The 21,315-nt window shown below is 48.9% G+C and overlaps 1 protein-coding gene across 1 annotated transcript in view; it reads left to right on the forward strand.

The window, feature by feature from the left end:
* The window catches only part of LOC146546153 (uncharacterized), a gene marked incomplete at its 3' end in the record, with an annotated part of 186,635 nt that overhangs the window by 157,181 nt on the left and 8,139 nt on the right, over nt 1–21,315 (forward strand). Inside the window, exons 3-8 of the mRNA XM_085266671.1 lie at nt 2,781–2,853; nt 4,758–4,958; nt 6,779–6,979; nt 10,982–11,182; nt 15,193–15,393; nt 19,395–19,595. Coding sequence (XP_085122797.1) covers nt 2,781–2,853; nt 4,758–4,958; nt 6,779–6,979; nt 10,982–11,182; nt 15,193–15,393; nt 19,395–19,595 — 1,078 coding nt within the window. The remainder of the gene's footprint in view (nt 1–2,780; nt 2,854–4,757; nt 4,959–6,778; nt 6,980–10,981; nt 11,183–15,192; nt 15,394–19,394; nt 19,596–21,315) is intronic.

Consider the following 21,315-nt stretch of genomic DNA (forward strand, 5'->3'; position numbering starts at 1 on the left):
CGATCCCTGCCATGCTGCGTGTCTAACGACCCGGCAGGGCCTGCTGAGTACAGTGGTGGTGGAATCGGCCCGATCGGACACTCCTATCTGCCACTTTGACCTTTTTATTCCGTCAAATTTGGACCCATTTACACCAAGTCCAGAACCGTTGGTGCTATCGACATGGGGTCTTCACCAGGGTGTCCGGAGCACCCCGAAACCCCCCCGTAGACACCACTTTCATCCCTCTACGACACTTACTTTCCCAGTTATCCATTTTATTCCGTCAAGCTCTGGCTATTACCCCCTAACCTAACCAACCCTCATCATACCTGCATTTGTCCACTGGAGGGAGACAAAAACACCAAGCTCTGAGATTCAAATTTTGAACTGCAGACCTCACAGTGTCTGTGTGTGTGTGTGTGTGTGTGTGTGTGTGTGTGTGTGTGTGTGTGTGTGACAGAGAGAGAGAGAGAGTGACACTTGCTGTGTATTTAAGAAACAAACGCTCAAAGAAACCAAACAGAATGACACAGGCAGAAAGACACTGTTTTATTTTGGTAACCAATGATGCATTTCTTCTCCCCTTGTACAGTACACCCTGAAGCCGTGTGTGGACCAGGAGATCAGCAGAACAGGAACCACAGAGCGTCAGCGGCAGACATCCAAGCTGCACAGGGCACACGCAGCACCAGGCAGAATTAATGACGTCCCTGATCCACAGCTCAAGCCCAGCCATCCTCCTCGCCGCCTCCTCCCGGGACCTTCAAGGACCACCCACCAGCCACTGGTACACATTCCAATCTTACACAATGGCCCCAGCATCACAGGGCATCTCCTGACATTAAAATCTATCCTGATTTCTGTTGTTTTTCCCTCATCTCTGAGCCTGTGAGTGTGAGTGTGTGTGTGTGTGTGTGTGTGTGTGTGTGTGTGTGTCTCTCTCTCTCTTTTACACAAAAAACACATGTCAGTTGTTAAGGAAAATGTTATAAAACACTTCTTCAGTAAAGACTCAGAGAAGAGAAACACACAGAACTTCTTGCTAGCAAGGGCAGCCTCCACTCTAAGAGACTCCAGTGAGAGAACTGCCCCGGTCTTTATTTTATACTCCATTGAGTGTGTGTGTGTGTGTGTGTGTGTGTGTGTGTGTGTGTGTTGACAGAGAGAGAGAGAGAGAGACAGAGAGAGAGAGAGAGAGAGAGAGAGAGGGAGAGATACAAAGGAATGTAATTCAAATTTTGCACTTCAGACCTTACAGTGTGTGTGTGTGTGTGTGTGTGTGTGTGTGTGTCTGTCTTTTACACAAAAAATGCACTTGCAACAACTTTAATATGGATGTACTGGACTTCCCAGCTAGGCGCCCTCCTGTGGATGACAGGTGCAATTGATTGTCAAAAGCAGATATCTAACAGCTTCTGACACTTTGTACCGCATTGAGCCAGCAGAGGGAGCCCCCCTGGTTCAATCCCAGTTGCACAGCAGTTGTGACCAGCTTCTGTCTGTGTGCTTTGGTGTGTGTGAGTGTGTGTGTGTGTGTGTGTGTTGACAGAGAGAGAGAGAGAGAGAGACAGAGAGAGAGAGAGGAGAGAGAGAGAGAGAGAGGGAGAGATACAAAGGAATGTAATTCAAATTTTGCACTTCAGACCTTACTGTGTGTGTGTGTGTGTGTGTGTGTGTGTGTGTGTGTGTGTGTGTGTGTGGTGTGTGTGTGTGTCTTTTACACAAAAATGCACTTGCAACAACTTTAATATGGAATGTACTGGACTTCCCAGCTAGGCGCCCTCCTGTGGACGACAGGTGCAATCCCAGTTGCACAGCACTTGACCAGCTTCTGTGTGTGTGTGTGTGTGTGTGTGTGTGTGTGTGTGTGTGACAGACAGACAGACAGACAGACAGACAGAGAGGGAGATTCAAAGCATCAGGACCAGGAGATGACACAGTGCTCCAAAGGCCTGGTTCTGCTGCCTCCTCCTCCACCCACCTGCTGCAGACGCTTCTGTGAAGGGAAACTGCTACATGTTATGTCACCGATCCCTGCCATGCTGCGTGTCGAACGACCCGGCAGGGCCTGCTGAGTACAGTGGTGGTGGACCCAGGCCCTCTGCACCTTCCTTTCTCCGACTGGGACCGTTTTGTCCCATCCTTTTTGGTCCGATTCGCCATATCTCCAGAACCGAAGAAGCCATCGGCGTGGCCTCTTCGCCACAGCGTCCGGCACCCACCAAAACCCCCACCTAGACACCAACATCAGCCCTCTACACCTCTTACTTTTTCAGTTATTCCACTTTTGTCCCATCCTCTCCTGGCTTTTCCCATAACCTAACCCTATCATTTAAGCCTCATCATACCTGCCGTGGGCCACTGGAGGGAGACAAATCACCATGCACTAAAATTCAAATTTTGCACTGCAAACCTCACAGTGTCTGTGTCTGTGTGTGTGTGTGTGTGTGTGTGTGTGTGTGCGCGCTTTGGTGTGTGTGTGTGTGTGTGTGTGTGTGTGTGCGCGCTTTGGTGTGTGTGCTTTGGTGTGTGTGTGTGTGTGTGTGTGTGACAGAGAGAGAGAGAGAGAGAGTGACACTTGCTGTGTATTTAAGAAACAAACGCTCAAAGAAACCAAACAGAATGACACAGGCAGAAAGACACTGTTTTATTTTTGGTAACCAATGATGCATTTCTTATCCCCTTGTACAGGGCCTTTTATGACAGGAACAGGAACCACAGAGCGTCAGCCGCACAACATCGAAGCTGCACAGGGCACACGCGGCACCACGCAGAATAAATGACGTTCCTGGGCCAAGGCCGAAGCCCAGCCACCCGCTGCCTCCTCGCCGCCTCCTCCTGGGACCTTCAAGGACCACCCACCAGCCACTGGTACACATTCCAATCTTACACAATGGCCCCAGCATCACAGGGCATCTCCTGACATTAAAATCTATCCTGATTTCTGTTGTTTTTCCCTCATCTCTGAGCCGCTGAGTGTGAGTGTGTGTGTGTGTGTGTGTGTGTGTGTGTGTGTGTGTGTGTGTGTGTGTGTGTCTCTCTCTCTTTTACACAAAAAACACATGTCAGTTGTTAAGGAAAATGTTATAAAACACTTCTTCAGTAAAGACTCAGAGAAGAGAAACACACAGAACTTCTTGCTAGCAAGGGCAGCCTCCACTCTAAGAGACTCCAGTGAGAGAACTGCCCCGGTCTTTATTTTATACTCCATTGAGCGTGTGTGTGTGCGTGTGTGTGTGTGTGTGTGTGTTGACAGAGAGAGAGAGAGAGAGACAGAGAGAGAGAGAGAGAGGGAGAGATACAAAGGAATGTAATTCAAATTTTGCACTTCAGACCTTACAGTGTGTGTGTGTGTGTGTGTGTGTGTGTGTGTGTGTGTGTGTGTGTGACAGAGAGAGAGAGAGAGAGAGAGAGAGACAGAGAGAGAGAGAGAGAGAGGGAGAGATACAAAGGAATGTAATTCAAATTTTGCACTTCAGACCTTACAGTGTGTGTGTGTGTGTGTGTGTGTGTGTCTGTCTTTTACACAAAAAATGCACTTGCAACAACTTTAATATGGAATGTACTGGACTTCCCAGCTAGCGCCCTCCTGTGGATGACAGGTGCAATTGATTGTCAAAAGCAGATATCTAACAGCTTCTGACACTTTGTACCGCATTGAGCCAGCAGAGGGAGCCCCCCTGGTTCAATCCCAGTTGCACAGCAGTTGTGACCAGCTTCTGTCTGTGTGCTTTGGTGTGTGTGAGTGTGTGTGTGTGTGTGTGTGTTGACAGAGAGAGAGAGAGAGAGACAGAGAGAGAGAGAGAGAGAGAGAGAGAGAGAGAGGGAGAGATACAAAGGAATGTAATTCAAATTTTGCACTTCAGACCTTACTGTGTGTGTGTGTGTGTGTGTGTGTGTGTGTGTGTGTCTGTCTTTTACACAAAAAATGCACTTGCAACAACTTTAATATGGAATGTACTGGACTTCCCAGCTAGGCGCCCTCCTGTGGACGACAGGTGCAATCCCAGTTGCACAGCACTTGACCAGCTTCTGTGTGTGTGTGTGTGTGTGTGTGTGACAGACAGACAGACAGACAGACAGAGAGGGAGATTCAAAGCATCAGGACCAGGAGATGACACAGTGCTCCAAAGGCCTGGTTCTGCTGCCTCCTCCTCCACCCACCTGCTGCAGACGCTTCTGTGAAGGGAAACTGCTACATGTTATGTCACCGATCCCTGCCATGCTGCGTGTCTAACGACCCGGCAGGGCCTGCTGAGTACAGTGGTGGTGGAATCGGCCCGATCGGACACTCCTATCTGCCACTTTGACCTTTTTATTCCGTCAAATTTGGACCCATTTACACCAAGTCCAGAACCGTTGGTGCTATCGACATGGGGTCTTCACCAGGGTGTCCGGAGCACCCCGAAACCCCCCGTAGACACCACTTTCATCCCTCTACGACACTTACTTTCCCAGTTATTCCATTTTATTCCGTCAAGCTCTGGCTATTACCCCCTAACCTAACCAACCCTCATCATACCTGCATTTGTCCACTGGAGGGAGACAAAAACACCAAGCTCTGAGATTCAAATTTTGAACTGCAGACCTCACAGTGTCTGTGTGTGTGTGTGTGTGTGTGTGTGTGTGTGTGTGTGTGACAGAGAGAGAGAGAGAGTGACACTTGCTGTGTATTTAAGAAACAAACGCTCAAAGAAACCAAACAGAATGACACAGGCAGAAAGACACTGTTTTATTTTGGTAACCAATGATGCATTTCTTCTCCCCTTGTACAGTACACCCTGAAGCCGTGTGTGGACCAGGAGATCAGCAGAACAGGAACCACAGAGCGTCAGCGGCAGACATCCAAGCTGCACAGGGCACACGCAGCACCAGGCAGAATTAATGACGTCCCTGATCCACAGCTCAAGCCCAGCCACCCGCTGCCTCCTCGCCGCCTCCTCCCGGGACCTTCAAGGACCACCCACCAGCCACTGGTACACATTCCAATCTTACACAATGGCCCCAGCATCACAGGGCATCTCCTGACATTAAAATCTATCCTGATTTCTGTTGTTTTTCCCTCATCTCTGAGCCTGTGAGTGTGAGTGTGTGTGTGTGTGTGTGTGTGTGTGTGTGTGTCTCTCTCTCTCTTTTACACAAAAAACACATGTCAGTTGTTAAGGAAAATGTTATAAAACACTTCTTCAGTAAAGACTCAGAGAAGAGAAACACACAGAACTTCTTGCTAGCAAGGGCAGCCTCCACTCTAAGAGACTCCAGTGAGAGAACTGCCCCGGTCTTTATTTTATACTCCATTGAGTGTGTGTGTGTGTGTGTGTGTGTGTGTGTGTTGACAGAGAGAGAGAGAGAGAGAGACAGAGAGAGAGAGAGAGAGAGAGAGAGGGAGAGATACAAAGGAATGTAATTCAAATTTTGCACTTCAGACCTTACAGTGTGTGTGTGTGTGTGTGTGTGTGTGTGTGTGTGTGTCTGTCTTTTACACAAAAAATGCACTTGCAACAACTTTAATATGGAATGTACTGGACTTCCCAGCTAGGCGCCCTCCTGTGGATGACAGGTGCAATTGATTGTCAAAAGCAGATATCTAACAGCTTCTGACACTTTGTACCGCATTGAGCCAGCAGAGGGAGCCCCCCTGGTTCAATCCCAGTTGCACAGCAGTTGTGACCAGCTTCTGTCTGTGTGCTTTGGTGTGTGTGAGTGTGTGTGTGTGTGTGTGTGTTGACAGAAGAGAGAGAGAGAGAGACAGAGAGAGAGAGAGAGAGAGAGAGAGAGAGAGAGGGAGAGATACAAAGGAATGTAATTCAAATTTTGCACTTCAGACCTTACTGTGTGTGTGTGTGTGTGTGTGTGTGTGTGTGTGTGTGTGTGTGTGTGTGTGTGTGTGTGTGTGTCTTTTACACAAAAAATGCACTTGCAACAACTTTAATATGGAATGTACTGGACTTCCCAGCTAGGCGCCCTCCTGTGGACGACAGGTGCAATCCCAGTTGCACAGCACTTGACCAGCTTCTGTGTGTGTGTGTGTGTGTGTGTGTGTGTGTGTGTGTGTGTGACAGACAGACAGACAGACAGACAGACAGAGAGGGAGATTCAAAGCATCAGGACCAGGAGATGACACAGTGCTCCAAAGGCCTGGTTCTGCTGCCTCCTCCTCCACCCACCTGCTGCAGACGCTTCTGTGAAGGGAAACTGCTACATGTTATGTCACCGATCCCTGCCATGCTGCGTGTCTAACGACCCGGCAGGGCCTGCTGAGTACAGTGGTGGTGGAATCGGCCCGATCGGACACTCCTATCTGCCACTTTGACCTTTTTATTCCGTCAAATTTGGACCCATTTACACCAAGTCCAGAACCGTTGGTGCTATCGACATGGGGTCTTCACCAGGGTGTCCGGAGCACCCCGAAACCCCCCGTAGACACCACTTTCATCCCTCTACGACACTTACTTTCCCAGTTATTCCATTTTATTCCGTCAAGCTCTGGCTATTACCCCCTAACCTAACCAACCAACCCTCATCATACCTGCATTTGTCCACTGGAGGGAGACAAAAACACCAAGCTCTGAGATTCAAATTTTGAACTGCAGACCTCACAGTGTCTGTGTGTGTGTGTGTGTGTGTGTGTGTGTGTGTGTGTGTGTGTGTGTGTGTGTGACAGAGAGAGAGAGAGAGTGACACTTGCTGTGTATTTAAGAAACAAACGCTCAAAGAAACCAAACAGAATGACACAGGCAGAAAGACACTGTTTTATTTTGGTAACCAATGATGCATTTCTTCTCCCCTTGTACAGTACACCCTGAAGCCGTGTGTGGACCAGGAGATCAGCAGAACAGGAACCACAGAGCGTCAGCGGCAGACATCCAAGCTGCACAGGGCACACGCAGCACCAGGCAGAATTAATGACGTCCCTGATCCACAGCTCAAGCCCAGCCACCCGCTGCCTCCTCGCCGCCTCCTCCCGGGACCTTCAAGGACCACCCACCAGCCACTGGTACACATTCCAATCTTACACAATGGCCCCAGCATCACAGGGCATCTCCTGACATTAAAATCTATCCTGATTTCTGTTGTTTTTCCCTCATCTCTGAGCCTGTGAGTGTGAGTGTGTGTGTGTGTGTGTGTGTGTGTGTGTGTGTGTGTCTCTCTCTCTCTTTTACACAAAAAACACATGTCAGTTGTTAAGGAAAATGTTATAAAACACTTCTTCAGTAAAGACTCAGAGAAGAGAAACACACAGAACTTCTTGCTAGCAAGGGCAGCCTCCACTCTAAGAGACTCCAGTGAGAGAACTGCCCCGGTCTTTATTTTATACTCCATTGAGTGTGTGTGTGTGTGTGTGTGTGTGTGTGTGTGTGTGTGTTGACAGAGAGAGAGAGAGAGAGAGACAGAGAGAGAGAGAGAGAGAGAGAGAGAGGGAGAGATACAAAGGAATGTAATTCAAATTTTGCACTTCAGACCTTACAGTGTGTGTGTGTGTGTGTGTGTGTGTGTGTGTGTGTGTCTGTCTTTTACACAAAAAATGCACTTGCAACAACTTTAATATGGAATGTACTGGACTTCCCAGCTAGGCGCCCTCCTGTGGATGACAGGTGCAATTGATTGTCAAAAGCAGATATCTAACAGCTTCTGACACTTTGTACCGCATTGAGCCAGCAGAGGGAGCCCCCCTGGTTCAATCCCAGTTGCACAGCAGTTGTGACCAGCTTCTGTCTGTGTGCTTTGGTGTGTGTGAGTGTGTGTGTGTGTGTGTGTGTTGACAGAGAGAGAGAGAGAGAGAGACAGAGAGAGAGAGAGAGAGAGAGAGAGAGAGAGGGAGAGATACAAAGGAATGTAATTCAAATTTTGCACTTCAGACCTTACTGTGTGTGTGTGTGTGTGTGTGTGTGTGTGTGTGTGTGTGTGTGTGTGTGTGTGTGTGTGTGTCTTTTACACAAAAAATGCACTTGCAACAACTTTAATATGGAATGTACTGGACTTCCCAGCTAGGCGCCCTCCTGTGGACGACAGGTGCAATCCCAGTTGCACAGCACTTGACCAGCTTCTGTGTGTGTGTGTGTGTGTGTGTGTGTGTGTGTGTGTGTGTGTGACAGACAGACAGACAGACAGACAGACAGAGAGGGAGATTCAAAGCATCAGGACCAGGAGATGACACAGTGCTCCAAAGGCCTGGTTCTGCTGCCTCCTCCTCCACCCACCTGCTGCAGACGCTTCTGTGAAGGGAAACTGCTACATGTTATGTCACCGATCCCTGCCATGCTGCGTGTCGAACGACCCGGCAGGGCCTGCTGAGTACAGTGGTGGTGGACCCAGGCCCTCTGCACCTTCCTTTCTCCGACTGGGACCGTTTTGTCCCATCCTTTTTGGTCCGATTCGCCATATCTCCAGAACCGAAGAAGCCATCGGCGTGGCCTCTTCGCCACAGCGTCCGGCACCCACCAAAACCCCCACCTAGACACCAACATCAGCCCTCTACACCTCTTACTTTTTCAGTTATTCCACTTTTGTCCCATCCTCTCCTGGCTTTTTCCCCATAACCTAACCCTATCATTTAAGCCTCATCATACCTGCCGTGGGCCACTGGAGGGAGACAAATCACCATGCACTAAAATTCAAATTTTGCACTGCAAACCTCACAGTGTCTGTGTCTGTGTGTGTGTGTGTGTGTGTGTGTGTGTGTGCGCGCTTTGTGTGTGTGTGTGTGTGTGTGTGTGTGTGTGTGCGCGCTTTGGTGTGTGTGCTTTGGTGTGTGTGTGTGTGTGTGTGTGTGACAGAGAGAGAGAGAGAGAGAGTGACACTTGCTGTGTATTTAAGAAACAAACGCTCAAAGAAACCAAACAGAATGACACAGGCAGAAAGACACTGTTTTATTTTGGTAACCAATGATGCATTTCTTATCCCCTTGTACAGGGCCTTTTATGACAGGAACAGGAACCACAGAGCGTCAGCCGCACACATCGAAGCTGCACAGGGCACACGCGGCACCACGCAGAATAAATGACGTTCCTGGGCCAAGGCCGAAGCCCAGCCACCCGCTGCCTCCTCGCCGCCTCCTCCTGGGACCTTCAAGGACCACCCACCAGCCACTGGTACACATTCCAATCTTACACAATGGCCCCAGCATCACAGGGCATCTCCTGACATTAAAATCTATCCTGATTTCTGTTGTTTTTCCCTCATCTCTGAGCCGCTGAGTGTGAGTGTGTGTGTGTGTGTGTGTGTGTGTGTGTGTGTGTGTGTGTGTGTGTGTGTGTCTCTCTCTCTTTTACACAAAAAACACATGTCAGTTGTTAAGGAAAATGTTATAAAACACTTCTTCAGTAAAGACTCAGAGAAGAGAAACACACAGAACTTCTTGCTAGCAAGGGCAGCCTCCACTCTAAGAGACTCCAGTGAGAGAACTGCCCCGGTCTTTATTTTATACTCCATTGAGCGTGTGTGTGTGCGTGTGTGTGTGTGTGTGTGTGTTGACAGAGAGAGAGAGAGAGAGACAGAGAGAGAGAGAGAGAGGGAGAGATACAAAGGAATGTAATTCAAATTTTGCACTTCAGACCTTACAGTGTGTGTGTGTGTGTGTGTGTGTGTGTGTGTGTGTGTGTGTGTGTTGACAGAGAGAGAGAGAGAGAGAGAGAGAGACAGAGAGAGAGAGAGAGAGAGGGAGAGATACAAAGGAATGTAATTCAAATTTTGCACTTCAGACCTTACAGTGTGTGTGTGTGTGTGTGTGTGTGTGTCTGTCTTTTACACAAAAAATGCACTTGCAACAACTTTAATATGGAATGTACTGGACTTCCCAGCTAGGCGCCCTCCTGTGGATGACAGGTGCAATTGATTGTCAAAAGCAGATATCTAACAGCTTCTGACACTTTGTACCGCATTGAGCCAGCAGAGGGAGCCCCCCTGGTTCAATCCCAGTTGCACAGCAGTTGTGACCAGCTTCTGTCTGTGTGCTTTGGTGTGTGTGAGTGTGTGTGTGTGTGTGTGTGTTGACAGAGAGAGAGAGAGAGAGACAGAGAGAGAGAGAGAGAGAGAGAGAGAGAGAGAGGGAGAGATACAAAGGAATGTAATTCAAATTTTGCACTTCAGACCTTACTGTGTGTGTGTGTGTGTGTGTGTGTGTGTGTGTGTGTCTGTCTTTTACACAAAAAATGCACTTGCAACAACTTTAATATGGAATGTACTGGACTTCCCAGCTAGGCGCCCTCCTGTGGACGACAGGTGCAATCCCAGTTGCACAGCACTTGACCAGCTTCTGTGTGTGTGTGTGTGTGTGTGTGTGACAGACAGACAGACAGACAGACAGAGAGGGAGATTCAAAGCATCAGGACCAGGAGATGACACAGTGCTCCAAAGGCCTGGTTCTGCTGCCTCCTCCTCCACCCACCTGCTGCAGACGCTTCTGTGAAGGGAAACTGCTACATGTTATGTCACCGATCCCTGCCATGCTGCGTGTCTAACGACCCGGCAGGGCCTGCTGAGTACAGTGGTGGTGGAATCGGCCCGATCGGACACTCCTATCTGCCACTTTGACCTTTTTATTCCGTCAAATTTGGACCCATTTACACCAAGTCCAGAACCGTTGGTGCTATCGACATGGGGTCTTCACCAGGGTGTCCGGAGCACCCCGAAACCCCCCCGTAGACACCACTTTCATCCCTCTACGACACTTACTTTCCCAGTTATTCCATTTTATTCCGTCAAGCTCTGGCTATTACCCCCTAACCTAACCAACCCTCATCATACCTGCATTTGTCCACTGGAGGGAGACAAAAACACCAAGCTCTGAGATTCAAATTTTGAACTGCAGACCTCACAGTGTCTGTGTGTGTGTGTGTGTGTGTGTGTGTGTGTGTGTGTGTGACAGAGAGAGAGAGAGAGTGACACTTGCTGTGTATTTAAGAAACAAACGCTCAAAGAAACCAAACAGAATGACACAGGCAGAAAGACACTGTTTTATTTTGGTAACCAATGATGCATTTCTTCTCCCCTTGTACAGTACACCCTGAAGCCGTGTGTGGACCAGGAGATCAGCAGAACAGGAACCACAGAGCGTCAGCGGCAGACATCCAAGCTGCACAGGGCACACGCAGCACCAGGCAGAATTAATGACGTCCCTGATCCACAGCTCAAGCCCAGCCACCCGCTGCCTCCTCGCCGCCTCCTCCCGGGACCTTCAAGGACCACCCACCAGCCACTGGTACACATTCCAATCTTACACAATGGCCCCAGCATCACAGGGCATCTCCTGACATTAAAATCTATCCTGATTTCTGTTGTTTTTCCCTCATCTCTGAGCCTGTGAGTGTGAGTGTGTGTGTGTGTGTGTGTGTGTGTGTGTGTGTGTGTCTCTCTCTCTCTTTTACACAAAAAACACATGTCAGTTGTTAAGGAAAATGTTATAAAACACTTCTTCAGTAAAGACTCAGAGAAGAGAAACACACAGAACTTCTTGCTAGCAAGGGCAGCCTCCACTCTAAGAGACTCCAGTGAGAGAACTGCCCCGGTCTTTATTTTATACTCCATTGAGTGTGTGTGTGTGTGTGTGTGTGTGTGTGTGTGTGTGTTGACAGAGAGAGAGAGAGAGAGAGACAGAGAGAGAGAGAGAGAGAGAGAGAGAGGGAGAGATACAAAGGAATGTAATTCAAATTTTGCACTTCAGACCTTACAGTGTGTGTGTGTGTGTGTGTGTGTGTGTGTGTGTGTGTCTGTCTTTTACACAAAAAATGCACTTGCAACAACTTTAATATGGAATGTACTGGACTTCCCAGCTAGGCGCCCTCCTGTGGATGACAGGTGCAATTGATTGTCAAAAGCAGATATCTAACAGCTTCTGACACTTTGTACCGCATTGAGCCAGCAGAGGGAGCCCCCCTGGTTCAATCCCAGTTGCACAGCAGTTGTGACCAGCTTCTGTCTGTGTGCTTTGGTGTGTGTGAGTGTGTGTGTGTGTGTGTGTGTTGACAGAGAGAGAGAGAGAGAGAGACAGAGAGAGAGAGAGAGAGAGAGAGAGAGAGAGGGAGAGATACAAAGGAATGTAATTCAAATTTTGCACTTCAGACCTTACTGTGTGTGTGTGTGTGTGTGTGTGTGTGTGTGTGTGTGTGTGTGTGTGTGTGTGTGTGTGTGTGTCTTTTACACAAAAAATGCACTTGCAACAACTTTAATATGGAATGTACTGGACTTCCCAGCTAGGCGCCCTCCTGTGGACGACAGGTGCAATCCCAGTTGCACAGCACTTGACCAGCTTCTGTGTGTGTGTGTGTGTGTGTGTGTGTGTGTGTGTGTGTGTGTGACAGACAGACAGACAGACAGACAGACAGAGAGGGAGATTCAAAGCATCAGGACCAGGAGATGACACAGTGCTCCAAAGGCCTGGTTCTGCTGCCTCCTCCTCCACCCACCTGCTGCAGACGCTTCTGTGAAGGGAAACTGCTACATGTTATGTCACCGATCCCTGCCATGCTGCGTGTCGAACGACCCGGCAGGGCCTGCTGAGTACAGTGGTGGTGGACCCAGGCCCTCTGCACCTTCCTTTCTCCGACTGGGACCGTTTTGTCCCATCCTTTTTGGTCCGATTCGCCATATCTCCAGAACCGAAGAAGCCATCGGCGTGGCCTCTTCGCCACAGCGTCCGGCACCCACCAAAACCCCCACCTAGACACCAACATCAGCCCTCTACACCTCTTACTTTTTCAGTTATTCCACTTTTGTCCCATCCTCTCCTGGCTTTTTCCCCATAACCTAACCCTATCATTTAAGCCTCATCATACCTGCCGTGGGCCACTGGAGGGAGACAAATCACCATGCACTAAAATTCAAATTTTGCACTGCAAACCTCACAGTGTCTGTGTCTGTGTGTGTGTGTGTGTGTGTGTGTGTGTGTGCGCGCTTTGGTGTGTGTGTGTGTGTGTGTGTGTGTGTGTGTGTGCGCGCTTTGGTGTGTGTGCTTTGGTGTGTGTGTGTGTGTGTGTGTGTGACAGAGAGAGAGAGAGAGAGAGTGACACTTGCTGTGTATTTAAGAAACAAACGCTCAAAGAAACCAAACAGAATGACACAGGCAGAAAGACACTGTTTTATTTTGGTAACCAATGATGCATTTCTTATCCCCTTGTACAGGGCCTTTTATGACAGGAACAGGAACCACAGAGCGTCAGCCGCACACATCGAAGCTGCACAGGGCACACGCGGCACCACGCAGAATAAATGACGTTCCTGGGCCAAGGCCGAAGCCCAGCCACCCGCTGCCTCCTCGCCGCCTCCTCCTGGGACCTTCAAGGACCACCCACCAGCCACTGGTACACATTCCAATCTTACACAATGGCCCCAGCATCACAGGGCATCTCCTGACATTAAAATCTATCCTGATTTCTGTTGTTTTTCCCTCATCTCTGAGCCGCTGAGTGTGAGTGTGTGTGTGTGTGTGTGTGTGTGTGTGTGTGTGTGTCTCTCTCTCTTTTACACAAAAAACACATGTCAGTTGTTAAGGAAAATGTTATAAAACACTTCTTCAGTAAAGACTCAGAGAAGAGAAACACACAGAACTTCTTGCTAGCAAGGGCAGCCTCCACTCTAAGAGACTCCAGTGAGAGAACTGCCCCGGTCTTTATTTTATACTCCATTGAGCGTGTGTGTGTGCGTGTGTGTGTGTGTGTGTGTGTGTTGACAGAGAGAGAGAGAGAGAGACAGAGAGAGAGAGAGAGAGAGAGGGAGAGATACAAAGGAATGTAATTCAAATTTTGCACTTCAGACCTTACAGTGTGTGTGTGTGTGTGTGTGTGTGTGTGTGTGTGTGTGTGTTGACAGAGAGAGAGAGAGAGAGAGAGAGAGACAGAGAGAGAGAGAGAGAGAGAGGAGAGATACAAAGGAATGTAATTCAAATTTTGCACTTCAGACCTTACAGTGTGTGTGTGTGTGTGTGTGTGTGTGTGTGTGTGTGTCTGTCTTTTACACAAAAAATGCACTTGCAACAACTTTAATATGGAATGTACTGGACTTCCCAGCTAGGCGCCCTCCTGTGGATGACAGGTGCAATTGATTGTCAAAAGCAGATATCTAACAGCTTCTGACACTTTGTACCGCATTGAGCCAGCAGAGGGAGCCCCCCTGGTTCAATCCCAGTTGCACAGCAGTTGTGACCAGCTTCTGTCTGTGTGCTTTGGTGTGTGTGAGTGTGTGTGTGTGTGTGTGTGTTGACAGAGAGAGAGAGAGAGAGACAGAGAGAGAGAGAGAGAGAGAGAGAGAGAGAGAGGGAGAGATACAAAGGAATGTAATTCAAATTTTGCACTTCAGACCTTACTGTGTGTGTGTGTGTGTGTGTGTGTGTGTGTGTGTCTGTCTTTTACACAAAAAATGCACTTGCAACAACTTTAATATGGAATGTACTGGACTTCCCAGCTAGGCGCCCTCCTGTGGACGACAGGTGCAATCCCAGTTGCACAGCACTTGACCAGCTTCTGTGTGTGTGTGTGTGTGTGTGTGTGACAGACAGACAGACAGACAGACAGAGAGGGAGATTCAAAGCATCAGGACCAGGAGATGACACAGTGCTCCAAAGGCCTGGTTCTGCTGCCTCCTCCTCCACCCACCTGCTGCAGACGCTTCTGTGAAGGGAAACTGCTACATGTTATGTCACCGATCCCTGCCATGCTGCGTGTCTAACGACCCGGCAGGGCCTGCTGAGTACAGTGGTGGTGGAATCGGCCCGATCGGACACTCCTATCTGCCACTTTGACCTTTTTATTCCGTCAAATTTGGACCCATTTACACCAAGTCCAGAACCGTTGGTGCTATCGACATGGGGTCTTCACCAGGGTGTCCGGAGCACCCCGAAACCCCCCCGTAGACACCACTTTCATCCCTCTACGACACTTACTTTCCCAGTTATTCCATTTTATTCCGTCAAGCTCTGGCTATTACCCCCTAACCTAACCAACCCTCATCATACCTGCATTTGTCCACTGGAGGGAGACAAAAACACCAAGCTCTGAGATTCAAATTTTGAACTGCAGACCTCACAGTGTCTGTGTGTGTGTGTGTGTGTGTGTGTGTGTGTGTGTGTGTGTGTGTGTGTGACAGAGAGAGAGAGAGAGTGACACTTGCTGTGTATTTAAGAAACAAACGCTCAAAGAAACCAAACAGAATGACACAGGCAGAAAGACACTGTTTTATTTTGGTAACCAATGATGCATTTCTTCTCCCCTTGTACAGTACACCCTGAAGCCGTGTGTGGACCAGGAGATCAGCAGAACAGGAACCACAGAGCGTCAGCGGCAGACATCCAAGCTGCACAGGGCACACGCAGCACCAGGCAGAATTAATGACGTCCCTGATCCACAGCTCAAGCCCAGCCACCCGCTGCCTCCTCGCCGCCTCCTCCCGGGACCTTCAAGGACCACCCACCAGCCACTGGTACACATTCCAATCTTACACAATGGCCCCAGCATCACAGGGCATCTCCTGACATTAAAATCTATCCTGATTTCTGTTGTTTTTCCCTCATCTCTGAGCCTGTGAGAGTGTGAGTGTGTGTGTGTGTGTGTGTGTGTGTGTGTGTGTGTGTGTCTCTCTCTCTCTTTTACACAAAAAACACATGTCAGTTGTTAAGGAAAATGTTATAAAACACTTCTTCAGTAAAGACTCAGAGAAGAGAAACACACAGAACTTCTTGCTAGCAAGGGCAGCCTCCACTCTAAGAGACTCCAGTGAGAGAACTGCCCCGGTCTTTATTTTATACTCCATTGAGTGTGTGTGTGTGTGTGTGTGTGTGTGTGTGTGTGTGTGTTGACAGAGAGAGAGAGAGAGAGACAGAGAGAGAGAGAGAGAGAGAGAGAGAGGGAGAGATACAAAGGAATGTAATTCAAATTTTGCACTTCAGACCTTACAGTGTGTGTGTGTGTGTGTGTGTGTGTGTGTGTGTGTCTGTCTTTTACACAAAAAATGCACTTGCAACAACTTTAATATGGAATGTACTGGACTTCCCAGCTAGGCGCCCTCCTGTGGATGACAGGTGCAATTGATTGTCAAAAGCAGATATCTAACAGCTTCTGACACTTTGTACCGCATTGAGCCAGCAGAGGGAGCCCCCCTGGTTCAATCCCAGTTGCACAGCAGTTGTGACCAGCTTCTGTCTGTGTGCTTTGGTGTGTGTGAGTGTGTGTGTGTGTGTGTGTGTTGACAGAGAGAGAGAGAGAGAGAGACAGAGAGAGAGAGAGAGAGAGAGAGAGAGAGAGGGAGAGATACAAAGGAATGTAATTCAAATTTTGCACTTCAGACCTTACTGTGTGTGTGTGTGTGTGTGTGTGTGTGTGTGTGTGTGTGTGTGTGTGTGTGTGTGTGTGTGTGTGTCTTTTACACAAAAAATGCACTTGCAACAACTTTAATATGGAATGTACTGGACTTCCCAGCTAGGCGCCCTCCTGTGGACGACAGGTGCAATCCCAGTTGCACAGCACTTGACCAGCTTCTGTGTGTGTGTGTGTGTGTGTGTGTGTGTGTGTGTGTGTGACAGACAGACAGACAGACAGACAGACAGAGAGGGAGATTCAAAGCATCAGGACCAGGAGATGACACAGTGCTCCAAAGGCCTGGTTCTGCTGCCTCCTCCTCCACCCACCTGCTGCAGACGCTTCTGTGAAGGGAAACTGCTACATGTTATGTCACCGATCCCTGCCATGCTGCGTGTCGAACGACCCGGCAGGGCCTGCTGAGTACAGTGGTGGTGGACCCAGGCCCTCTGCACCTTCCTTTCTCCGACTGGGACCGTTTTGTCCCATCCTTTTTGGTCCGATTCGCCATATCTCCAGAACCGAAGAAGCCATCGGCGTGGCCTCTTCGCCACAGCGTCCGGCACCCACCAAAACCCCCACCTAGACACCAACATCAGCCCTCTACACCTCTTACTTTTTCAGTTATTCCACTTTTGTCCCATCCTCTCCTGGCTTTTTCCCCATAACCTAACCCTATCATTTAAGCCTCATCATACCTGCCGTGGGCCACTGGAGGGAGACAAATCACCATGCACTAAAATTCAAATTTTGCACTGCAAACCTCACAGTGTCTGTGTCTGTGTGTGTGTGTGTGTGTGTGTGTGTGTGTGCGCGCTTTGGTGTGTGTGTGTGTGTGTGTGTGTGTGTGTGCGCGCTTTGGTGTGTGTGCTTTGGTGTGTGTGTGTGTGTGTGTGTGTGACAGAGAGAGAGAGAGAGAGAGTGACACTTGCTGTGTATTTAAGAAACAAACGCTCAAAGAAACCAAACAGAATGACACAGGCAGAAAGACACTGTTTTATTTTGGTAACCAATGATGCATTTCTTATCCCCTTGTACAGGGCCTTTTATGACAGGAACAGGAACCACAGAGCGTCAGCCGCACACATCGAAGCTGCACAGGGCACACGCGGCACCACGCAGAATAAATGACGTTCCTGGGCCAAGGCCGAAGCCCAGCCACCCGCTGCCTCCTCGCCGCCTCCTCCTGGGACCTTCAAGGACCACCCACCAGCCACTGGTACACATTCCAATCTTACACAATGGCCCCAGCATCACAGGGCATCTCCTGACATTAAAATCTATCCTGATTTCTGTTGTTTTTCCCTCATCTCTGAGCCGCTGAGTGTGAGTGTGTGTGTGTGTGTGTGTGTGTGTGTGTGTGTGTGTGTGTGTGTGTGTGTGTCTCTCTCTCTTTTACACAAAAAACACATGTCAGTTGTTAAGGAAAATGTTATAAAACACTTCTTCAGTAAAGACTCAGAGAAGAGAAACACACAGAACTTCTTGCTAGCAAGGGCAGCCTCCACTCTAAGAGACTCCAGTGAGAGAACTGCCCCGGTCTTTATTTTATACTCCATTGAGCGTGTGTGTGTGCGTGTGTGTGTGTGTGTGTGTGTTGACAGAGAGAGAGAGAGAGAGACAGAGAGAGAGAGAGAGAGGGAGAGATACAAAGGAATGTAATTCAAATTTTGCACTTCAGACCTTACAGTGTGTGTGTGTGTGTGTGTGTGTGTGTGTGTGTGTGTGTGTGTGTTGACAGAGAGAGAGAGAGAGAGAGAGAGAGACAGAGAGAGAGAGAGAGAGAGGGAGAGATACAAAGGAATGTAATTCAAATTTTGCACTTCAGACCTTACAGTGTGTGTGTGTGTGTGTGTGTGTGTGTCTGTCTTTTACACAAAAAATGCACTTGCAACAACTTTAATATGGAATGTACTGGACTTCCCAGCTAGGCGCCCTCCTGTGGATGACAGGTGCAATTGATTGTCAAAAGCAGATATCTAACAGCTTCTGACACTTTGTACCGCATTGAGCCAGCAGAGGGAGCCCCCCTGGTTCAATCCCAGTTGCACAGCAGTTGTGACCAGCTTCTGTCTGTGTGCTTTGGTGTGTGTGAGTGTGTGTGTGTGTGTGTGTGTTGACAGAGAGAGAGAGAGAGAGACAGAGAGAGAGAGAGAGAGAGAGAGAGAGAGAGAGGGAGAGATACAAAGGAATGTAATTCAAATTTTGCACTTCAGACCTTACTGTGTGTGTGTGTGTGTGTGTGTGTGTGTGTGTGTGTCTGTCTTTTACACAAAAAATGCACTTGCAACAACTTTAATATGGAATGTACTGGACTTCCCAGCTAGGCGCCCTCCTGTGGACGACAGGTGCAATCCCAGTTGCACAGCACTTGACCAGCTTCTGTGTGTGTGTGTGTGTGTGTGTGTGACAGACAGACAGACAGACAGACAGAGAGGGAGATTCAAAGCATCAGGACCAGGAGATGACACAGTGCTCCAAAGGCCTGGTTCTGCTGCCTCCTCCTCCACCCACCTGCTGCAGACGCTTCTGTGAAGGGAAACTGCTACATGTTATGTCACCGATCCCTGCCATGCTGCGTGTCTAACGACCCGGCAGGGCCTGCTGAGTACAGTGGTGGTGGAATCGGCCCGATCGGACACTCCTATCTGCCACTTTGACCTTTTTATTCCGTCAAATTTGGACCCATTTACACCAAGTCCAGAACCGTTGGTGCTATCGACATGGGGTCTTCACCAGGGTGTCCGGAGCACCCCGAAACCCCCCCGTAGACACCACTTTCATCCCTCTACGACACTTACTTTCCCAGTTATTCCATTTTATTCCGTCAAGCTCTGGCTATTACCCCCTAACCTAACCAACCCTCATCATACCTGCATTTGTCCACTGGAGGGAGACAAAAACACCAAGCTCTGAGATTCAAATTTTGAACTGCAGACCTCACAGTGTCTGTGTGTGTGTGTGTGTGTGTGTGTGTGTGTGTGTGTGTGACAGAGAGAGAGAGAGAGTGACACTTGCTGTGTATTTAAGAAACAAACGCTCAAAGAAACCAAACAGAATGACACAGGCAGAAAGACACTGTTTTATTTTGGTAACCAATGATGCATTTCTTCTCCCCTTGTACAGTACACCCTGAAGCCGTGTGTGGACCAGGAGATCAGCAGAACAGGAACCACAGAGCGTCAGCGGCAGACATCCAAGCTGCACAGGGCACACGCAGCACCAGGCAGAATTAATGACGTCCCTGATCCACAGCTCAAGCCCAGCCACCCGCTGCCTCCTCGCCGCCTCCTCCCGGGACCTTCAAGGACCACCCACCAGCCACTGGTACACATTCCAATCTTACACAATGGCCCCAGCATCACAGGGCATCTCCTGACATTAAAATCTATCCTGATTTCTGTTGTTTTTCCCTCATCTCTGAGCCTGTGAGTGTGAGTGTGTGTGTGTGTGTGTGTGTGTGTGTGTGTGTGTCTCTCTCTCTTTTACACAAAAAACACATGTCAGTTGTTAAGGAAAATGTTATAAAACACTTCTTCAGTAAAGACTCAGAGAAGAGAAACACACAGAACTTCTTGCTAGCAAGGGCAGCCTCCACTCTAAGAGACTCCAGTGAGAGAACTGCCCCGGTCTTTATTTTATACTCCATTGAGTGTGTGTGTGTGTGTGTGTGTGTGTGTGTGTGTGTGTTGACAGAGAGAGAGAGAGAGAGAGACAGAGAGAGAGAGAGAGAGAGAGAGAGAGGGAGAGATACAAAGGAATGTAATTCAAATTTTGCACTTCAGACCTTACAGTGTGTGTGTGTGTGTGTGTGTGTGTGTGTGTGTGTGTCTGTCTTTTACACAAAAAATGCACTTGCAACAACTTTAATATGGAATGTACTGGACTTCCCAGCTAGGCGCCCTCCTGTGGATGACAGGTGCAATTGATTGTCAAAAGCAGATATCTAACAGCTTCTGACACTTTGTACCGCATTGAGCCAGCAGAGGGAGCCCCCCTGGTTCAATCCCAGTTGCACAGCAGTTGTGACCAGCTTCTGTCTGTGTGCTTTGGTGTGTGTGAGTGTGTGTGTGTGTGTGTGTGTTGACAGAGAGAGAGAGAGAGAGAGACAGAGAGAGAGAGAGAGAGAGAGAGAGAGAGAGGGAGAGATACAAAGGAATGTAATTCAAATTTTGCACTTCAGACCTTACTGTGTGTGTGTGTGTGTGTGTGTGTGTGTGTGTGTGTGTGTGTGTGTGTGTGTGTGTGTGTGTCTTTTACACAAAAAATGCACTTGCAACAACTTTAATATGGAATGTACTGGACTTCCCAGCTAGGCGCCCTCCTGTGGACGACAGGTGCAATCCCAGTTGCACAGCACTTGACCAGCTTCTGTGTGTGTGTGTGTGTGTGTGTGTGTGTGTGTGTGTGTGTGTGACAGACAGACAGACAGACAGACAGACAGAGAGGGAGATTCAAAGCATCAGGACCAGGAGATGACACAGTGCTCCAAAGGCCTGGTTCTGCTGCCTCCTCCTCCACCCACCTGCTGCAGACGCTTCTGTGAAGGGAAACTGCTACATGTTATGTCACCGATCCCTGCCATGCTGCGTGTCTAACGACCCGGCAGGGCCTGCTGAGTACAGTGGTGGTGGAATCGGCCCGATCGGACACTCCTATCTGCCACTTTGACCTTTTTATCCGTCAAATTTGGACCCATTTACACCAAGTCCAGAACCGTTGGTGCTATCGACATGGGGTCTTCACCAGGGTGTCCGGAGCACCCCGAAACCCCCCGTAGACACCACTTTCATCCCTCTACGACACTTACTTTCCCAGTTATTCCATTTTATTCCGTCAAGCTCTGGCTATTACCCCCTAACCTAACCAACCCTCATCATACCTGCATTTGTCCACTGGAGGGAGACAAAAACACCCAAGCTCTGAGATTCAAATTTTGAACTGCAGACCTCACAGTGTCTGTGTGTGTGTGTGTGTGTGTGTGTGTGTGTGTGTGTGTGTGTGTGTGTGTGACAGAGAGAGAGAGAGAGTGACACTTGCTGTGATT

Source organism: Mchenga conophoros, unplaced genomic scaffold (genome assembly GCF_057382185.1).
Source record: "Mchenga conophoros isolate Kocher_MC1m ecotype Shallow Benthic unplaced genomic scaffold, M_conophoros_male_GT1.1 unmapped_scaffold_9, whole genome shotgun sequence".
Lineage (NCBI taxonomy): Eukaryota > Metazoa > Chordata > Actinopteri > Cichliformes > Cichlidae > Mchenga > Mchenga conophoros.